At 35.4% G+C, this 14,791-nt stretch overlaps 2 protein-coding genes across 2 annotated transcripts; one reads left to right on the top strand and one right to left on the bottom strand.

Moving 5' to 3' along the window:
• The first annotated feature begins 1,584 nt into the window (after positions 1-1,584).
• Positions 1,585-6,884, top strand: LOC132129448 (carbonic anhydrase 6-like). The gene is made up of 9 exons (XM_059541060.1): positions 1,585-1,728; positions 2,699-2,878; positions 3,189-3,337; positions 3,667-3,762; positions 4,479-4,545; positions 4,642-4,799; positions 4,877-5,003; positions 5,102-5,185; positions 6,057-6,884. The coding sequence occupies exons 1-9, from the start codon at positions 1,644-1,646 to the stop codon at positions 6,668-6,670; spliced, it is 1,560 nt and encodes a 519-aa protein (XP_059397043.1). The 5' UTR covers positions 1,585-1,643; the 3' UTR covers positions 6,671-6,884.
• Positions 6,885-7,075: 191 nt separating this feature from the next.
• On the bottom strand, positions 7,076-12,458 carry LOC132129093 (solute carrier family 2, facilitated glucose transporter member 5-like). The gene is made up of 12 exons (XM_059540539.1): positions 12,315-12,458; positions 12,009-12,107; positions 11,747-11,904; positions 11,510-11,634; positions 11,279-11,431; positions 10,894-11,019; positions 10,253-10,440; positions 10,013-10,123; positions 9,793-9,894; positions 8,914-8,989; positions 8,491-8,618; positions 7,076-7,894 (listed from the first exon to the last, which is right to left on the bottom strand). Exons 1-12 carry the CDS (start codon positions 12,354-12,356, stop codon positions 7,667-7,669), a joined length of 1,536 nt encoding a protein of 511 aa, XP_059396522.1. The 5' UTR covers positions 12,357-12,458; the 3' UTR covers positions 7,076-7,666.
• Between the last annotated feature and the right edge of the window lie 2,333 nt (positions 12,459-14,791).

Genomic DNA, 14,791 nt, shown 5'->3' with positions numbered 1-14,791 from the left:
TCACAGACACTAGTCCATGTCATGTTTTGATTCAAGTTTACTGACCTACTTTTGATTTAGTCATCCAAATGTGGCATATTCCGTCCGCGTTAGGCATTTCGTTTTTATGACTGGATTCTACAAACCAGACTGTGTTTCCGCATCCCGGGAATTATTAGGGCGGTATGTCTCAGAATAGTCAGTGCAATTTGGGAAAGAAAATCAGTTAAATCTGTATGTGGATGCGTGTAAATATTCAAATGTAATCCCCTTTGTAATCGTTAAAAATTTCATAAGTAAATGTAATTTAATTACTCATTTTTTCGTAGTAACTGTAACTAATTACAGTTACAATAATTTTGTAATTAAATTACGTAACGCCGTTACATGTAACTAGTTACTTCCCAACACTGATAATATCCCTAGTGTGGCTGATGTTCCCCTGGTGCTTTAATCTAAAAACAAACTGAAAAATACTCCACAAATATACACAAAATATACTACATAGCCTACTGTCAGTTAGATTTAGTTATAGCATTGATGTTGAAATCCATAAAAAGTAAATATGTCAGATTAAGAGAGTTTTTAAGTTTTTGATCTTGACTAAAAACATTCCCACAGCAGGGCCGGTAGATCTGAATTTATGTGAAAGGTACATCTTGATCTTTTTCCTCATTACAACTGTGCTGCTATTATCTTTTTTGCAAACTACAGACATGTTTTCACAGAGTTCTGGACAGTGTTATGGAAAGCTCTTGACATGACCAAGTGGAGCACCTTTACTCCTTTATCAGCTACTCTGGAGTCTTAAAAGTAACCTTTGACCTTTGTGGTAAGAGTTTTCTATACGACTGAATGTTTTGTAATGAAAAATCACAGTATCCAATGTAAGATTTATATTTTTAATATAAAAACATATAATATAAACACAGTTTGTATTGTTTGTCACTGCAGTCTCCCTTATCTTGTCTCCCAGTTTCTTCTTCAAATTTCCGCTCCTCTATAGAACAACTTGTAAAAACATGTTGTGACAGCCATCATAACTGTTAGTGTCTAGAGCTGTTAAACATCTTTATTCATGAGTGCATCTATACACTTCATTTAGCGTAAGATCTAGATTTAGCCAGTATAAACAATATATATATATATATATATATATATATATATATATATATATATATAGTTTGATAAAATGAAATAGTCACGTTATGTTATATTGATTTGCAGAAAATTATTTCCTTGAAATACCTGCTACTAGCATTGTAATTTTTTATCACTTAAAATAAATCAGCTTTCATTAGTCTTCATCTCATGTCATCATTTTAAACAGTTTGACATGTTAACATTACACCTTTATAGGTAAGTAAAGTCTCTATATATTCCAATTCAAATATTATTTAAAAAAGTGCAACCTTTAGAGCATAAAAAAAAAGAAAGAAAAAAAAGTGAACAAAACCAGACGGGCCTGTTAGTGATTCCTGAGAAATACAGCTGCTTCAAAGAGTCATTTGCCAATAGTCAAAACTTCTCTAAATGACCATGTTACTACACGCCCTTGGCATTCTGGGTGTCAACCGTTGCAATCAATGTCACTCTCAGCACCTCTGCACAATCCTGTCAGTGAAGAGCATACATCACACTCAGAGAGTCAGTGCACGCTGAGAATGCAGCTGTTTGTAGTCCTGTTATTCACCGGATTGCTGAATTTCGCATCAGCTGGAATAGATGGAAATAAATGGACATATTCAGGCAAGTGCATTCTTTTCTAAACAAATATTTACCATTAATCTTACAAGACCAGTAGCCAAGCTACTGGTCCTACTTTAGCAGCTGTGCAAAGTTTTATTTGTCAAATGACAGTGAACTGTGTTGTTCAACGAGTAGTTATCAGAAAAAGGATACACAAAAATATCTAAATAAATAAGAAAATTGAGGATAGGAAAGATAGAAGGCTGGCATGCAATGAAAGACAATAATGAAAGATAAGAAAATGATCTAACCTGGTTAAAAAAAGATTTCTAAGTAAAAAATTATGAATTTAATGATTTTCAGTGGAATTAAGGCATGTGATGTAAGCCACTGTTGCTGTTAGCAGAAACTTTTTCGTTAGCAGAAATTCTCGCTGCTATTTCCTTTAAATCCTATTTAACCCTCATCCATCCCTCCAGTCATTTTGACCCGAAAATTATGATTTTTTAAATTATTATTATTATTATTATTATAAAAATCGTGTGTTGATTGACCAGTCCAAAATTCCCTTACTTTTGTCACACTTGCACCGGGAATACACACACACATAAAATGTAGTGGATTCAGGAGTTTAAATGGGTGCAAAAAAAAAGTTATAAATGTGTCCCTCCCGGGTCATTTTGATCCGCATAGTAATGAATGTTTTTACAAAATGTGGATTTTATGATGTTTCAATATATATTTTAATCCATATACAACCAAATTAAAGCCTAAAGATTCTCTAATTTCTCACGTTTCATTTGTTTTGCTCAGTTAAAAATCTTGGCAGCGCATCACTCCCGGATTATCAAAAAATTGACACTCAAGTGACACGCCATTAATTATGCAGAAGTTAAAGCCTTTTTATAATATTTTTAATGGATAAGTTATATATGTGCCCCCCCCCCCCAACACCAAATATTACAATCGGCAAAGTTTAATGGTGAAATTTGTGGCGCTCTGCTTAAATGCCTTTCGTTTTTTCATACAGAAGGAGAAATGGATCAGAAGCATTGGGCAGAAAAGTTTCCTGAGTGCGGCGGCGACCAGCAGTCTCCCATTGACATACAGCGGCGCAAAGTGCGTTACAATCCGCAGCTGCTCCAGCTCGAGCTGACGGGATATGACGACATGCACGGCAGGTTTCCCATGAAAAACAATGGACATTCTGGTATGGATTCTTATATTAGAACCATTTCAAAATAGATGGACAATTCTTTATTATTATCATAACTTTTTATTAATATAGATTGCCTGCTATTGTTATGTGGCTGTTATCTATAATGCCTACGTTGATTTTTGTCACCCCCTTTTGTTAAAAAGTGGCCAAAATAGCTATCTTTTTTGTACTAACGGTATTTTTATAGCATCTGTCTTTATTTAATGCATGCTTCCCGTTTTACTACTTCAGTCTGTGTAATCTTAACAGGGTAGATTAGCTTTCCATGAATATAGCCCACAATCTTGTTTGTTTTTGACAGTGGAAATTCATCTGCCAGAGACTATGAAGATTACAAAGGGGTTTCCAGACAACTACACTGCTGTCCAGATGCATCTGCACTGGGGAGGCTGGGACTTGGAGGCCAGTGGATCAGAGCACACAGTGGACGGCATCCGCTACATGGCAGAAGTATCTACATAATTCATTTTAGCCCAACACATGAATGCATAAACACATTTAGAGACATCCTAGATGTAAATAAAGCAAAGCTGTTAAGTGACTGTAGGGGTGAGGGCTTGTCGATTCAAGTGATGCTGGACATGTGCCTGAAATCTTAGTTATTCTTCTTCTTTTATAAATTGTATTGTTTTATAAATAGCATTCCTGCATTTAGTTTGCTCAAAAGTGTTGAAAAACTGAGAAACTTTAATTTAGCAATTTGGAAGAACTTGAAGTTCGCATTACTCAATTTGAAGTGTAATTTCTAGCACCTTCCTGTTTGGTTTCTTTCGTCACAGCTGCATGTGGTTCACTACAACTCTGATAAGTACAGCAGCTTCGATGAGGCCAAAGATAAACCAGACGGTCTTGCAGTTTTAGCCTTTTTTTATGAGGTAAGACTGGCTGTAACCATCTTTTTCGTCCTGTTTGAAATTAGAATGTTAATTTTATTTTTTATGGTTCTTTTTAATTTTTAATTTATTTATTTTTTATTCATTGTGGTGCAGTGCTGCCATCTAACGGGTACAAGGCAATGCAAATTATCTTCAAAGAAAAACAATGAAAATGAAAAACTCTAATTATTGTCTATGTGAATCCTCCTGAAAAAAGCTGGGCTGCACCAGATGACCTCACATTGCCTGAAGCACATAGCACAAGTAAAGATAGACATCTGTATTCTCTGAACTAAATGGGTTAATTGATCAGACCACTGTGTGGTGGCCTATTGCCTGATATTCTGTTCCCACAAGCATGTGTGCAGTTCACAAGCTCCCAATGCCATTGTATGGGGGAGGTCATTGTTTTAGTAACAGACCCATAGGCATTCTAATCTGCTGCAATATGTAGTGCAGTTGCAAATGTCTTTCTCTGTAATTGCTTGGCTAATAGTGTGTTCACTGGCAACATCATGCCACTACCTCCTTTAGTTTCAACTCACTGTTAAAAAGAATACAATTTATAATATTGTATACATTTAAAAAAGTATATTCATATTTATCATTTTTTCAGACTTTTTAATACATTTTATATGATATTTATCTTTTATGTAATAGTAAAAATATAATGTTTGCCTTATACAGTATTTAATATATGGATACTTTGTTTTTAGGATGGGCATTTTGAGAACACGTACTACAGTGATTTCATTGCAAACCTGGCAAACATCAAGTATGCAGGTAATCCAATATAGTTTGGATGACCATTGCAAAAATATTTCATTCTGTGCAGCCTCGTATATATACTTAATTTTCTTGATTTTTCTCTCTTTGCAGGCCAGGCCATGTATATCACTAACTTGAACGTACGCTCCATGCTTCCAGAGAATCTCAATCTCTTTTTCAGATACCAGGGCTCTCTCACCACGCCGCCGTGCCATGAGAGCATTCTGTGGACAGTATTTGATTCGCCCATCACCCTCTCTCACAATCAGGTGCCTCCCAAAGTTCTCATGAAAAAGTTGTCATCTTTTTTTGCTTTTCCTTTACCTTTTAATGTGGTGACCTTCAGATCAGGAAATTGGAGAGCACATTAATGGACTATGAAAATAAGACCCTGTTGAACGACTACCGCATAGCCCAGCCTCTGAATGACAGAGTGGTGGAGTCCTCTTTCCTCCCACGTCTGAGCAAAGGAGGTTAGGGCAGGGCTTCATCCTTTCCAGCAGTTATGAAAAACGATCTTTGTTAGGCCTGCGGTGCCTGAGCATATTCTCTTCTCTGTGGTTTCTTGCAGGAATTTGCCGTCAGGAAGAGATTGAAGCTAAGCTTAAAAGGATTGAGAGCCTTATTGTGTCACTAGACAAAAAAATGGTTCCAGGTATAACTTTTGATGAGAAATGTCAAGATTACAGGGAAATCTCAAAGGGATAGTACACCCCAAAATTTAAATTCTTCATGTTTTTAAAAAACCTGTATGAATTTTTTTCTGCGAAACAGAAAAGGAGTTATTTGTAAAAGAATGTACACGCTGCTTTTTCCCCACAATGAAAGGGAATGGTGCCAAAAGCTGTCGAGCAAATATTTCAATGAATATAGACTTAAATAGTGACTGTTCCTCATACAAACTGCCGTATGGCTACAGAACCATTTTAAAATTGTAGTAATTTTGCTTAATTTATTTTTATTTATTTTAGTTTATTTTTTTTATTTCTCTGTTTATTTTTTTCTATTCATTTTTTCTTATTTATTTTTATTTTAATTTCAGTCATTTTAGTATTTATTTCAATTAGTTGCAAAGGCAATTTTATTTTATTTCAATTAATGACATTTTTAAAAATATTTTGTTTTAGTTTACAAAAACAACATTGTTCAAAAGCTTTGGAAAATCCGGTTCACCATGCACTTTCATTCTTTGAAAGAGCAGCTCAGACGTGCATTCAACTTGTTTCATGAAAAAATGTCATACAGTTTTGCATTGACACAAGTATAAGAATTTTTAGGCAAGCTATCTCTTTAAATGTGATATGTGACATTCTCAGTATACATTGTTAATCTGTCTCTGAATTAAAATAAGCTTTGACATTGATATTTGGTCTTTTCAAGGACCATTGTTTACAAGTACAGGTGAATATTTTTTTGCAGTGGGTCCAACTTTAGTTTTAGGGCCTTAGACATTTAAATATACCATGACAATTAACGTAATTAAGCGAGATTCTATTTATCAACCTATGTCATCTTTCCTTCTCAAGGCCTGCAACATATATCGCCACTCATCCTCTACTTCCCAAAAAAGAATTTGGAAAGTTATGCCTTGGTGATCTTATCCCAGCCCATGAACCTCCAGTCCTTCACAGCCTGCATGAACGTCCGTATACCGGCCTTACAAGACCTCACTGTGCTTTCTTACTCCACATCACATGACAACGAGCTCAGGGTCACTTTGGGCTCTGAAGTGGGTCTCTGGATCGGAGATCAGTTTGTGAATTTACCATTTAATCTTCAATCCCAGGAATGGACAAACTACTGCTTTACCTGGGCATCACACTCAGGAGGGGCTGAACTGTGGGTGAACGGACTGGTCGGGGAAGAGCGCTACATCCAGACAGGATACACCATTTCAGCTGGAGGAACCCTCATTCTGGGGAAGGACCAGGATGGCCTGTTAGGGATCTCAGCCAATGATGCTTTTGCAGGGCACATGACCGATGTAAATGTGTGGGATTATGTGCTGACTGCGGCAGAGATTAAGGAGCAAATGTTGTGTGATAATGGCAAGGTGAAAGGGAACGTCCTGAGCTGGGGAATCACTCCGCTCAGTCTGTTTGGAGGAGTTCAGCTGCACGCTGAGCAGGTTTGCCACTGAAAGAGAAAGAGGCTGCCACAGGCTAAGAGCTTTTTTAAATGAATGACAATATCAGCAATATTGGCTCTGCTAACCTGAATTGTATACTCACCCACGGGAATAACTGCAGTTGAGAAAGATATATTCTGTTCAATCTGTATCTTAAATAAAAGCATTTCAATGTATATTTACCCAATTGAATAATGTAAATCATATCTGAAGAATTTCAATAAACAATATTGTAACCTTCTTAACAGTCCAAATCTATTCATTTATTCAAAATGCAGGGGAAAAATAAATCACAATGACAAAAAAACATTTTTAAATAATAAAATCTTTAATTATTACTTCTTAGAAAAGGAATTTAGCTGTGAGGCACCTTCATTAAAATAGATAAATATCTGAAAAATGTTTGTCCAAATCAAACCAAATCAAAGTCATATGATGCAACAAACATTTAGAAAAATGCAAAAAACATTAAACAGAAAATGATATTCTATGAAGGACACCTGCAGACCCTTGAGGTCAAAAAGTCTCTTAAAAGATCGTTTGACCTTTATGACATGGCATTATTATAAAATATGCAATGACAGTTATTATAAAGAATTATTAATGCTAAAGAAAATTTGTACACAATACTTTATATCATAAAAATATATATAACATATATTACTTTACACTTGATGATTACATCAGTTGTCATTAAATTAAATTTTTTGTTGAACTTAGTATAAAAGTTTTTCAAAACCATATGATAATACTATGAATACAAGAACTTGGGACATGCATTTTAAACCTGATTTTTAAAACATGTTTTTCCTTTCTTGAATAATCGTATATGTCAATACCCTAAATACAGATGACAATGAAAAGGCACAATATTTTGATGTTAAAATACATGACCTGTTCTTGCTCTCAAAACCCTGGCATACGCTGAAAAATAAAATGCATTAAAACAGTTCGAAGCATTGCAGACATACACAAGAACATGTCCTGTGTAAACGACCCCTTATCCATTCAGAGAAATGTGTTTTTAATTTCCTCTTTGCCGCTTTCCCCGTCGGTCTCTTTGATCTCAGAGTCCCCAGCCTCCGCCACAATATCCACCTTGTTTCTATGAGCAAAAAGCTTGCTGGTCTCCAGAAAGGTCTTGTTTTTGGTCTCTGGCATGACCACCCAGATGTAGTTAAGTGTGGCAAGACAGATGCAGGCAAAAATGATGAAGCTGAAAGCACCCAGGCCTTTCTGTGGACACAAATGAGAAAAAGAGGATATTTTTTTCTTTTTAACTGAAGTCCTCTTTAAATTTTTGCTTTGATGATTCAGTGAGTTTCATGACTGTAAAAGGATTTGCACTGAATCCATTAAAACATTGAATAAATCATGAATTATTCACTTAGCTTGTTTCTTCATCATAACAGATTAGGAGAAATGTAGCATTACATCACTCAGATGCTCTGCAGTGAATGAGTGCCACAGAATGAAAGTGCAAACAACTGTTAAAAACCTCACAATAATCCACAAGTCGTGTGGAGTCATATAGATTAATTGTTGTGGATTATTGATCACTGATATTTTGATGATTGATTATTGATTATTGATATTTATCAGTTGTTTTACATTTTTCTGACGGTACCCATTTACAGCAGAAGATCCATTTAGCAAGTGATGCAATGCTAAATGTCTCAAAATCTTTTTCGGATGGAGAAACAAACTCATTCCATCATTTCCAGCAAATTTTTATTTTTATTTTTGGGTGAACTATTCCTTTGATAACTTTACAAAAGTATCTATTAGTGCAATTCGGTGACTCTTTGTTAGAGTTGTATTTGACCTCTGACCTCTAGAAAGGGGAAGACCAGGCCGACTGTGAAGTTTGAGAGCCAGTGAACTGTGCCAGCCACCATGAATGCTGGTGGTCTAGAAGACTGCCGAAACATCTCTGTGGTGATTACATTAGGAATAGGACCTGCATGGAGGGATGCGGAAAAAGCTGTCAGATCTGGATATTCTATCATCAAACAAATTAGATTTTTAATAGGCAGTGAGAAAAGAGATCGCTTGAAACACTATGCTGCTTTTACAATCTGTTTTACTGCCACTTTAAAGCACTTCTCCCACATTCACTCCAAGGTTTTAATGTAAAATTGCAGAAAGTGCAGCATAAATCTATTGTCATTCCCACCAAGGAATACAACAAATGAAAGGCAGGGAGTGAATTCATGCATCTGCAATATGCCCCTACGGGATTGGTGTGAACTCACTTGGGCCGATAGCATGTCCGATGACGTAAATAATGACACAGACGATGCTGACATAGGGCATCCAGTCCAGTGTAGTCTGTGGGTGGAAAGTGAAAATCTCCACTGGGTTTGATATTTTACAATGCTTATAACACCTGTCTGTCTGTAAACAAGAATTTACTACAACCACAATGGGCCACATAAGGAAACCCCCTTATAGTGAATCTGATTAGTCATAATAATCATCTCTAATCTGAATAGGGAAACCAAAACTATTATTCTTTTTTTTTTAACTGTTAATAACTATTAGTTAGTATGTTTTGGCCGATAACCAATAAATTACTTACATTGAAATATTACTATGACATTTCTTGGACAAAAATATTTCAAATTTTAATATTAAAATAATACTTTGTCTAAATATACTATCAGTTTGTTTAAATATATTAATAATAAAACACAAATATTTGAATTGTTTTGCACTTATGTTACAATACATATAAACCATTAATCATTATGTTATGGTCAATAACCAATAAATGACCTATTGACTATGACATCATTAAAACAATAATATTTTAATTGTAAAATATTCTGTCTAAATGTACAGCATAAATATGCAAATTCACTTTGAAATTAGTTTAAGATTACATTTAACTATTATTATATCATTAATGTTTTTAACGATTAACATAAATTGACATCAAGGTGATGGCAAAGATAATGTAAAATCAGGGCAAATAAGCATGCACAATAGAATGTACAATATTAGTCAGTATACATGTATATCTAATTATAAAACTAATATCTACCATAATCATTCTAAACTACAGTAGTAATATTCCCATCTTTTATTTGATCAGCTGTAGTTTGTATTTAATGAAAACAGTGTTGTTATACCTGGAAGTAGAGTGCTATGGTCAGGAGAACACAGGCTCCACAGCAGACACCAAAGCCGATCAGTAACAACAACCTTCTACCAGATTTCTCCACAATGAACACCTACACAGACGGAAAGTCATATTCTTTGTGAAGTAATTGAGCTCCTCATAAGGGGTATCAAACCATTATGAGAATTAATAAGTAAAAAAAAAAAAAAACGAAGCTATAAGTGGCTTACGGCTGCTATTGTCATAAAGACATTAACTGCTCCTGTTCCCACCGTCACATACTGAACGTGATCGTCAGCCACTCCTGCTGAGCTATAGATGCTGTCAGCATAATAATAAATCTGAAGATTGGGATAAAATTAGGATTCAGTTGAGCAAAAAATTTAAAACTTATAACCCCACGCTTACACTTTCAGAAATAATCTGTAGTGAAAAGAACCATCTGTGTGATGTTTTAAAGTGGTGCTTACGGCATTGACCCCTGACAGTTGTTGCCCCATGTTCATGAAGATTACAGATAGCAGCTGCCAGCGCAGCGAGCGGAAGGTGAAGAGGTTAAGCACAGAGAGCCGACCTTCTGCTCGCTCTGACTGTTCCTCCACACGCATCTCGGACAGCTCCTCATCTACATCCTCCCAGCCACGCAGCCTCTGCAGTCCTAAAACACAACACATCAGAGTCTTCATTTAAGCAACATCTCCCATGGTGATATTTAGATCAACAGCCCGATTACGGGTGTGATACTGCACTTAATACAAAAGTTGAATGAGCAAGATGTTAATATTTTGGTTGCTTCGTAACTGACATTAAAAGCCTAAATTAAATCTCTTCATTATGCAAAGCAATTGTAAAATATTTAAAAGGTGCCCCATGTACGTCATTAACATTACTCAGAAAAGAATCCAACAAGGTCCTCTCTTAAATAAAAAATGATGAAAAGTGTCCAGTTTGTTGTAAATGAATTACATAAGCCCAATTGATAAAGCCAGCTCTACTCCACCATAAAACTCCTGCAATCTTGATGAGTTCATCGTTGGTGAACATCCAACTGTAAACCTCACATTTTCTTTGTGTGCTCTGACATGGAAGACTAAAATAACTCCTTCTGTACCTTTCCTGGCAGTTTTTTCATCCCCCTTCTGTATGAGCATGTAGCGTGGGCTCTCAGGGAAGTAAGGCAGAAGCAGCAGCTCAATGGCGGCTGGAATCGCTGTGAAACTCAACATGATGGGCCAGCCTAGAGAGAGAACATCACACATCACCACGAGCAGCAGGGGCATGTTTCTCCAACTGGAGCAATAGACAAAAATACATTGTATGGCTCAAAATTACAGATTTTTATTTTATGCCAAAAATCATAAGGATAGTAAAGATCATGTTTATTTATTCAGCTTTAATGTGATGTTTAAATCTCAATTTAAAACAATTTAACCCTTATGACTGGTTTTGTGGTCCTGGGTCACATATGTGACCCTATCCAGCGGACTGTGCATTACCTTCCTTATTTCCCAGGATATTACGAATACCGAACACTTGGGCAACAAGGATGCCAACAGTGATGAAAAGCTGCGGCACTATTCCGATGGCCCCCCTGTAATTCTTTGGTGCGATTTCTCCTAAATACATGGGCACCACATTGGAGGACAGGCCTGGAAAACACAGTCACATAATGCCATGCTTAAACATAATAGCTGATCCATACTGACTACTACATATATTCTACTGACCTGCACAGATGCCCACTATAAAGCGTGCAGCAATGATGATTTCAAATGACCCTGCCACTTCACTCACACCCATCATTATTGCAGGAACAATAGAGAAGATGTTGTTGAACAAGAGTGTGCCTTTTCTATAAGAAAAAGACCTTGGTTAGAGTGAATGATAATTGGGATTCAATGCAATGTTTTGACAAAAACAACTGATATTTTTTTTACAACCCAATACAGTTCAAAGGAAATTACCTCCCGAATTTGTTCACCAATGGGGCTACCATGAGAGATCCAAAAAACCCACCCAGTGGGTACATGGACACAGTTACGGACCACAGGAGGGTCAGGAGATTGTCTGTCATTGGACCGTAACGATCCTCATATATTCGGGTGTAGAACAGCTTCATTTCCTTTTATCAGAATATCAGAGTTAAGTTGATCAGAGATGAATGTTTAAAATTGCAAGAATATAATTAAAATAACACAATATAATAATATAATATAAAGTCAGTACCTGGGCAGGTGAGTTGATCACAGCCACATTGTATCCATATTGAAAAGACGAACCAAATCCGGCGATCAGAGAAGCTGCAGCCAGGATCAGCGTCACTCTCTGTTAAATTGCATTAATTTTAGAAATATATAAATGCCAATAAAATTATATATTAAAAATACATTTTTAGTCATATGGAAGCAGCTTCAGTATATTTGAAAAGACAAAAAAAAATATTGTTTGTGGATTGTTGTCTATCTGTTACCAAACCAAAATAAGTATAAAGCAATTTTGAGGCAGAAATATATTTTTGTCAAAAGTTCTTACCCCCTTTCTCTCACTTTTCTCCATGTCCATCTTTTCCTTCATGCTTTAAATCTACAACACGGTCAGACAGAACACCAGCGAAAAGAAATGACAGCTCTATCTTTATATGGTACTTTGGACATTGGAGCCGACCCTAAAAACCAAGGTTAAAGTTGTTTGCTATTAAAGCCACTGATATAAGCAGATAAAAGTAAGACTTATCTACACCTAGTACAAAAAAACACATGCCATTAATCATGTTAGTTATTGGGCTTCTGGTACTTCCAAGTGTTTATTTTCTTTGCCTAAATTCCTACCTTTGTGATATTCAAGCAAAGAAAAAAGGTAAAACAGAATTTGAGAGTTTAAACTTGAAATAAACATTAAATAAACAAAATACTCCTTTATATTTGTTTTACTCCATTATATATATATATGTGTGTGTGTGTGTGTGTGCATGTATAATTTCAGAGACAAAAGAAAGTTAGAAAGATCTTGCTTTAGTAATGTAACCATATGCAATTACTTTTGAAATAGCAAGATATTTTAAAGCATGCTTTCTTGTGCTATCTTATGCTAACTACAGTCGACATCCGGTTTCTGTGCCATTTCCTGTCTATTTTTAGATCTCATATTGACTAACCCTTGTGTTTTTTGATGTTCTGAGGTCTATATCTTGGTTTATATGTGCATGCACACTATGATTGTTGTGCTAAGGAATGGTTAGAGGATATCCTGCTGCAAACATTGAGCAGAGGAGAATGTACAGACTAATGCATGTCACAAATAGACTTTCTGTTCCTCATGTGTATTATGGGTTCCTTCAGGGCAATAATTAAAAGGTAATGCTGGCATGAATAAAGATTATAGCAAACAATGTATTTAGTTTGTCTTGCATGTAGTTTAATTTATTTTTCATAAAGAATTCATAAAGACTAAAAAAAATAACATACATCTTTGGAGAACATTTGCGCCCCTCATAGGTGAAAATTGTTTATGCAAGTATACAGGACAAGCAGTTTTTGCCTCATCTCAAATATGTAACTCAAACTATTCTCATGTAACAAGTAAAATATATAAATAAATTAACATTTTAAATGAATTATTGGTGTTTTCAGTTCTCTGAAAAAAAATTATAAATAAAATAAAATAAAAAATGATGGTTGTGCTCTAACAGGCCTACATACTTCACACACAACCTGCAAATTAGCATATTTTAATTAAGATCCTGTTTATAATTAAGATAGCTGGTTTACACCTAAATTATGAAAATAATAAATCCCTTGACTACCCTTTAATTATTAAATTCTCAAAAACTACATTAAAATATTCAATTGCTTCCCCCCCAAAAAAGGTCTCTGCACAAATCTAATATATGAGGAAAACAGGTGATGGTGGTGATTTATTATTATCTCCTGTATTACCCTACAGTGATCCAATCAGACAGGTGCTGGGCGATTGGTTACATCTAGAAAAGCATATGCCTTTTGAAACAACAGCAACAACAACATACCATCTTTTATTTCCAATAATTATCTCATTATCTTTGATAACCATATTGATGTACATAGTATTCACATTGCAGTGGTTTGAAAATGCTGAAGAACACGTTGTCCAAAGAGTACATGCCTAAATTTGCTATGCTTATGTGCTTTATTGTAACATCTTTCCCTGCTTTTTACAGAGTTGTTTAGTGTTGCCCTGAAAAATCTCCATCTCTTGTAGATGACATCATATAGTCCACAAATGTTTTCAGTGGAATGTGAGCAAATAATCCACTTCATCCAGCATTCATTTTGTTCTCTACCTTAAAAAGTATCGTACCCTTCCAAACGCCTCATTGCCTTAGTAAACATAAAAACAAGCTGAATGATTCAGAACCGAGTCTCGAACAGATTTGGATCATTTAGTTTACCATTTCATTGCAAAAAAATGGGCATCTTACTACTGTGAAGCTAGTTAATGAAGTTTGCATAGCTACCAATAATATCTGGCACTCAGGCCAGTCATCCAGACACACAGTGAAGGGACATGATCCAGGGACATAACTCGGAGACACGAGCAAGAGGCATGATCCAGGGTATTTCCTCTTATGCTGCCAGCTTGATAACAGAACAGCTATAAAATAATAATAATATAAATATAAAAAAACTTGGAAATTAGATGTCAAATTAATTATTGACTGTTGACGCCCGTTGCATAGTTAAAACGTGATTCTGCAAAACGTAGATCACATTATGCAAAATTAAATCTTATTTTAATTTCTGTTTGTTAACGATTGCAATTTATTAACGCGACTTTTTCATATCATGGAACTCTACATTTTAAAAACACCATATAAATAACTCAATTATTATTTTCATTTTCAAAAGATTCAAAGAGATCAGGTCTATTCCATGAAATGTGTTTTATAAGATAGAGAGCCACTTTTGAGAAAAAGCAGCAACCCCAAACACTTTGATCAGCAGGGGTCTCTGTCTGACCAGTATCTGCTTCCT

This window comes from Carassius carassius, chromosome 46 (genome assembly GCF_963082965.1).
Source record: "Carassius carassius chromosome 46, fCarCar2.1, whole genome shotgun sequence".
Taxonomy (NCBI): domain Eukaryota; kingdom Metazoa; phylum Chordata; class Actinopteri; order Cypriniformes; family Cyprinidae; genus Carassius; species Carassius carassius.
Note: the sequence above shows the minus strand (reverse complement) of the source record. Positions and strands in the feature narration are given on the sequence as shown.

Excerpts from the sequence above, each read along its gene's own strand:
- LOC132129448 (XM_059541060.1), top strand. The coding sequence starts at position 1,644 with ATGCAGCTGTTTGTAGTCCTGTTATTCACCGGATTGCTGAATTTCGCA. Across the intron at positions 3,763-4,478 it reads TTTTAGCCTTTTTTTATGAG|GATGGGCATTTTGAGAACAC; the intron begins GTAAGACTGGCT and ends CTTTGTTTTTAG. Across the intron at positions 4,800-4,876 it reads TCACCCTCTCTCACAATCAG|ATCAGGAAATTGGAGAGCAC; the intron begins GTGCCTCCCAAA and ends GGTGACCTTCAG.
- LOC132129093 (XM_059540539.1), bottom strand. The coding sequence starts at position 12,356 with ATGAAGGAAAAGATGGACATGGAGAAAAGTGAGAGAAAGGGG. Across the intron at positions 12,108-12,314 it reads AGAAAAGTGAGAGAAAGGGG|AGAGTGACGCTGATCCTGGC; the intron begins GTAAGAACTTTT and ends GCAATTTAACAG. Across the intron at positions 11,905-12,008 it reads TGATCAACTCACCTGCCCAG|GAAATGAAGCTGTTCTACAC; the intron begins GTACTGACTTTA and ends TTCTGATAAAAG.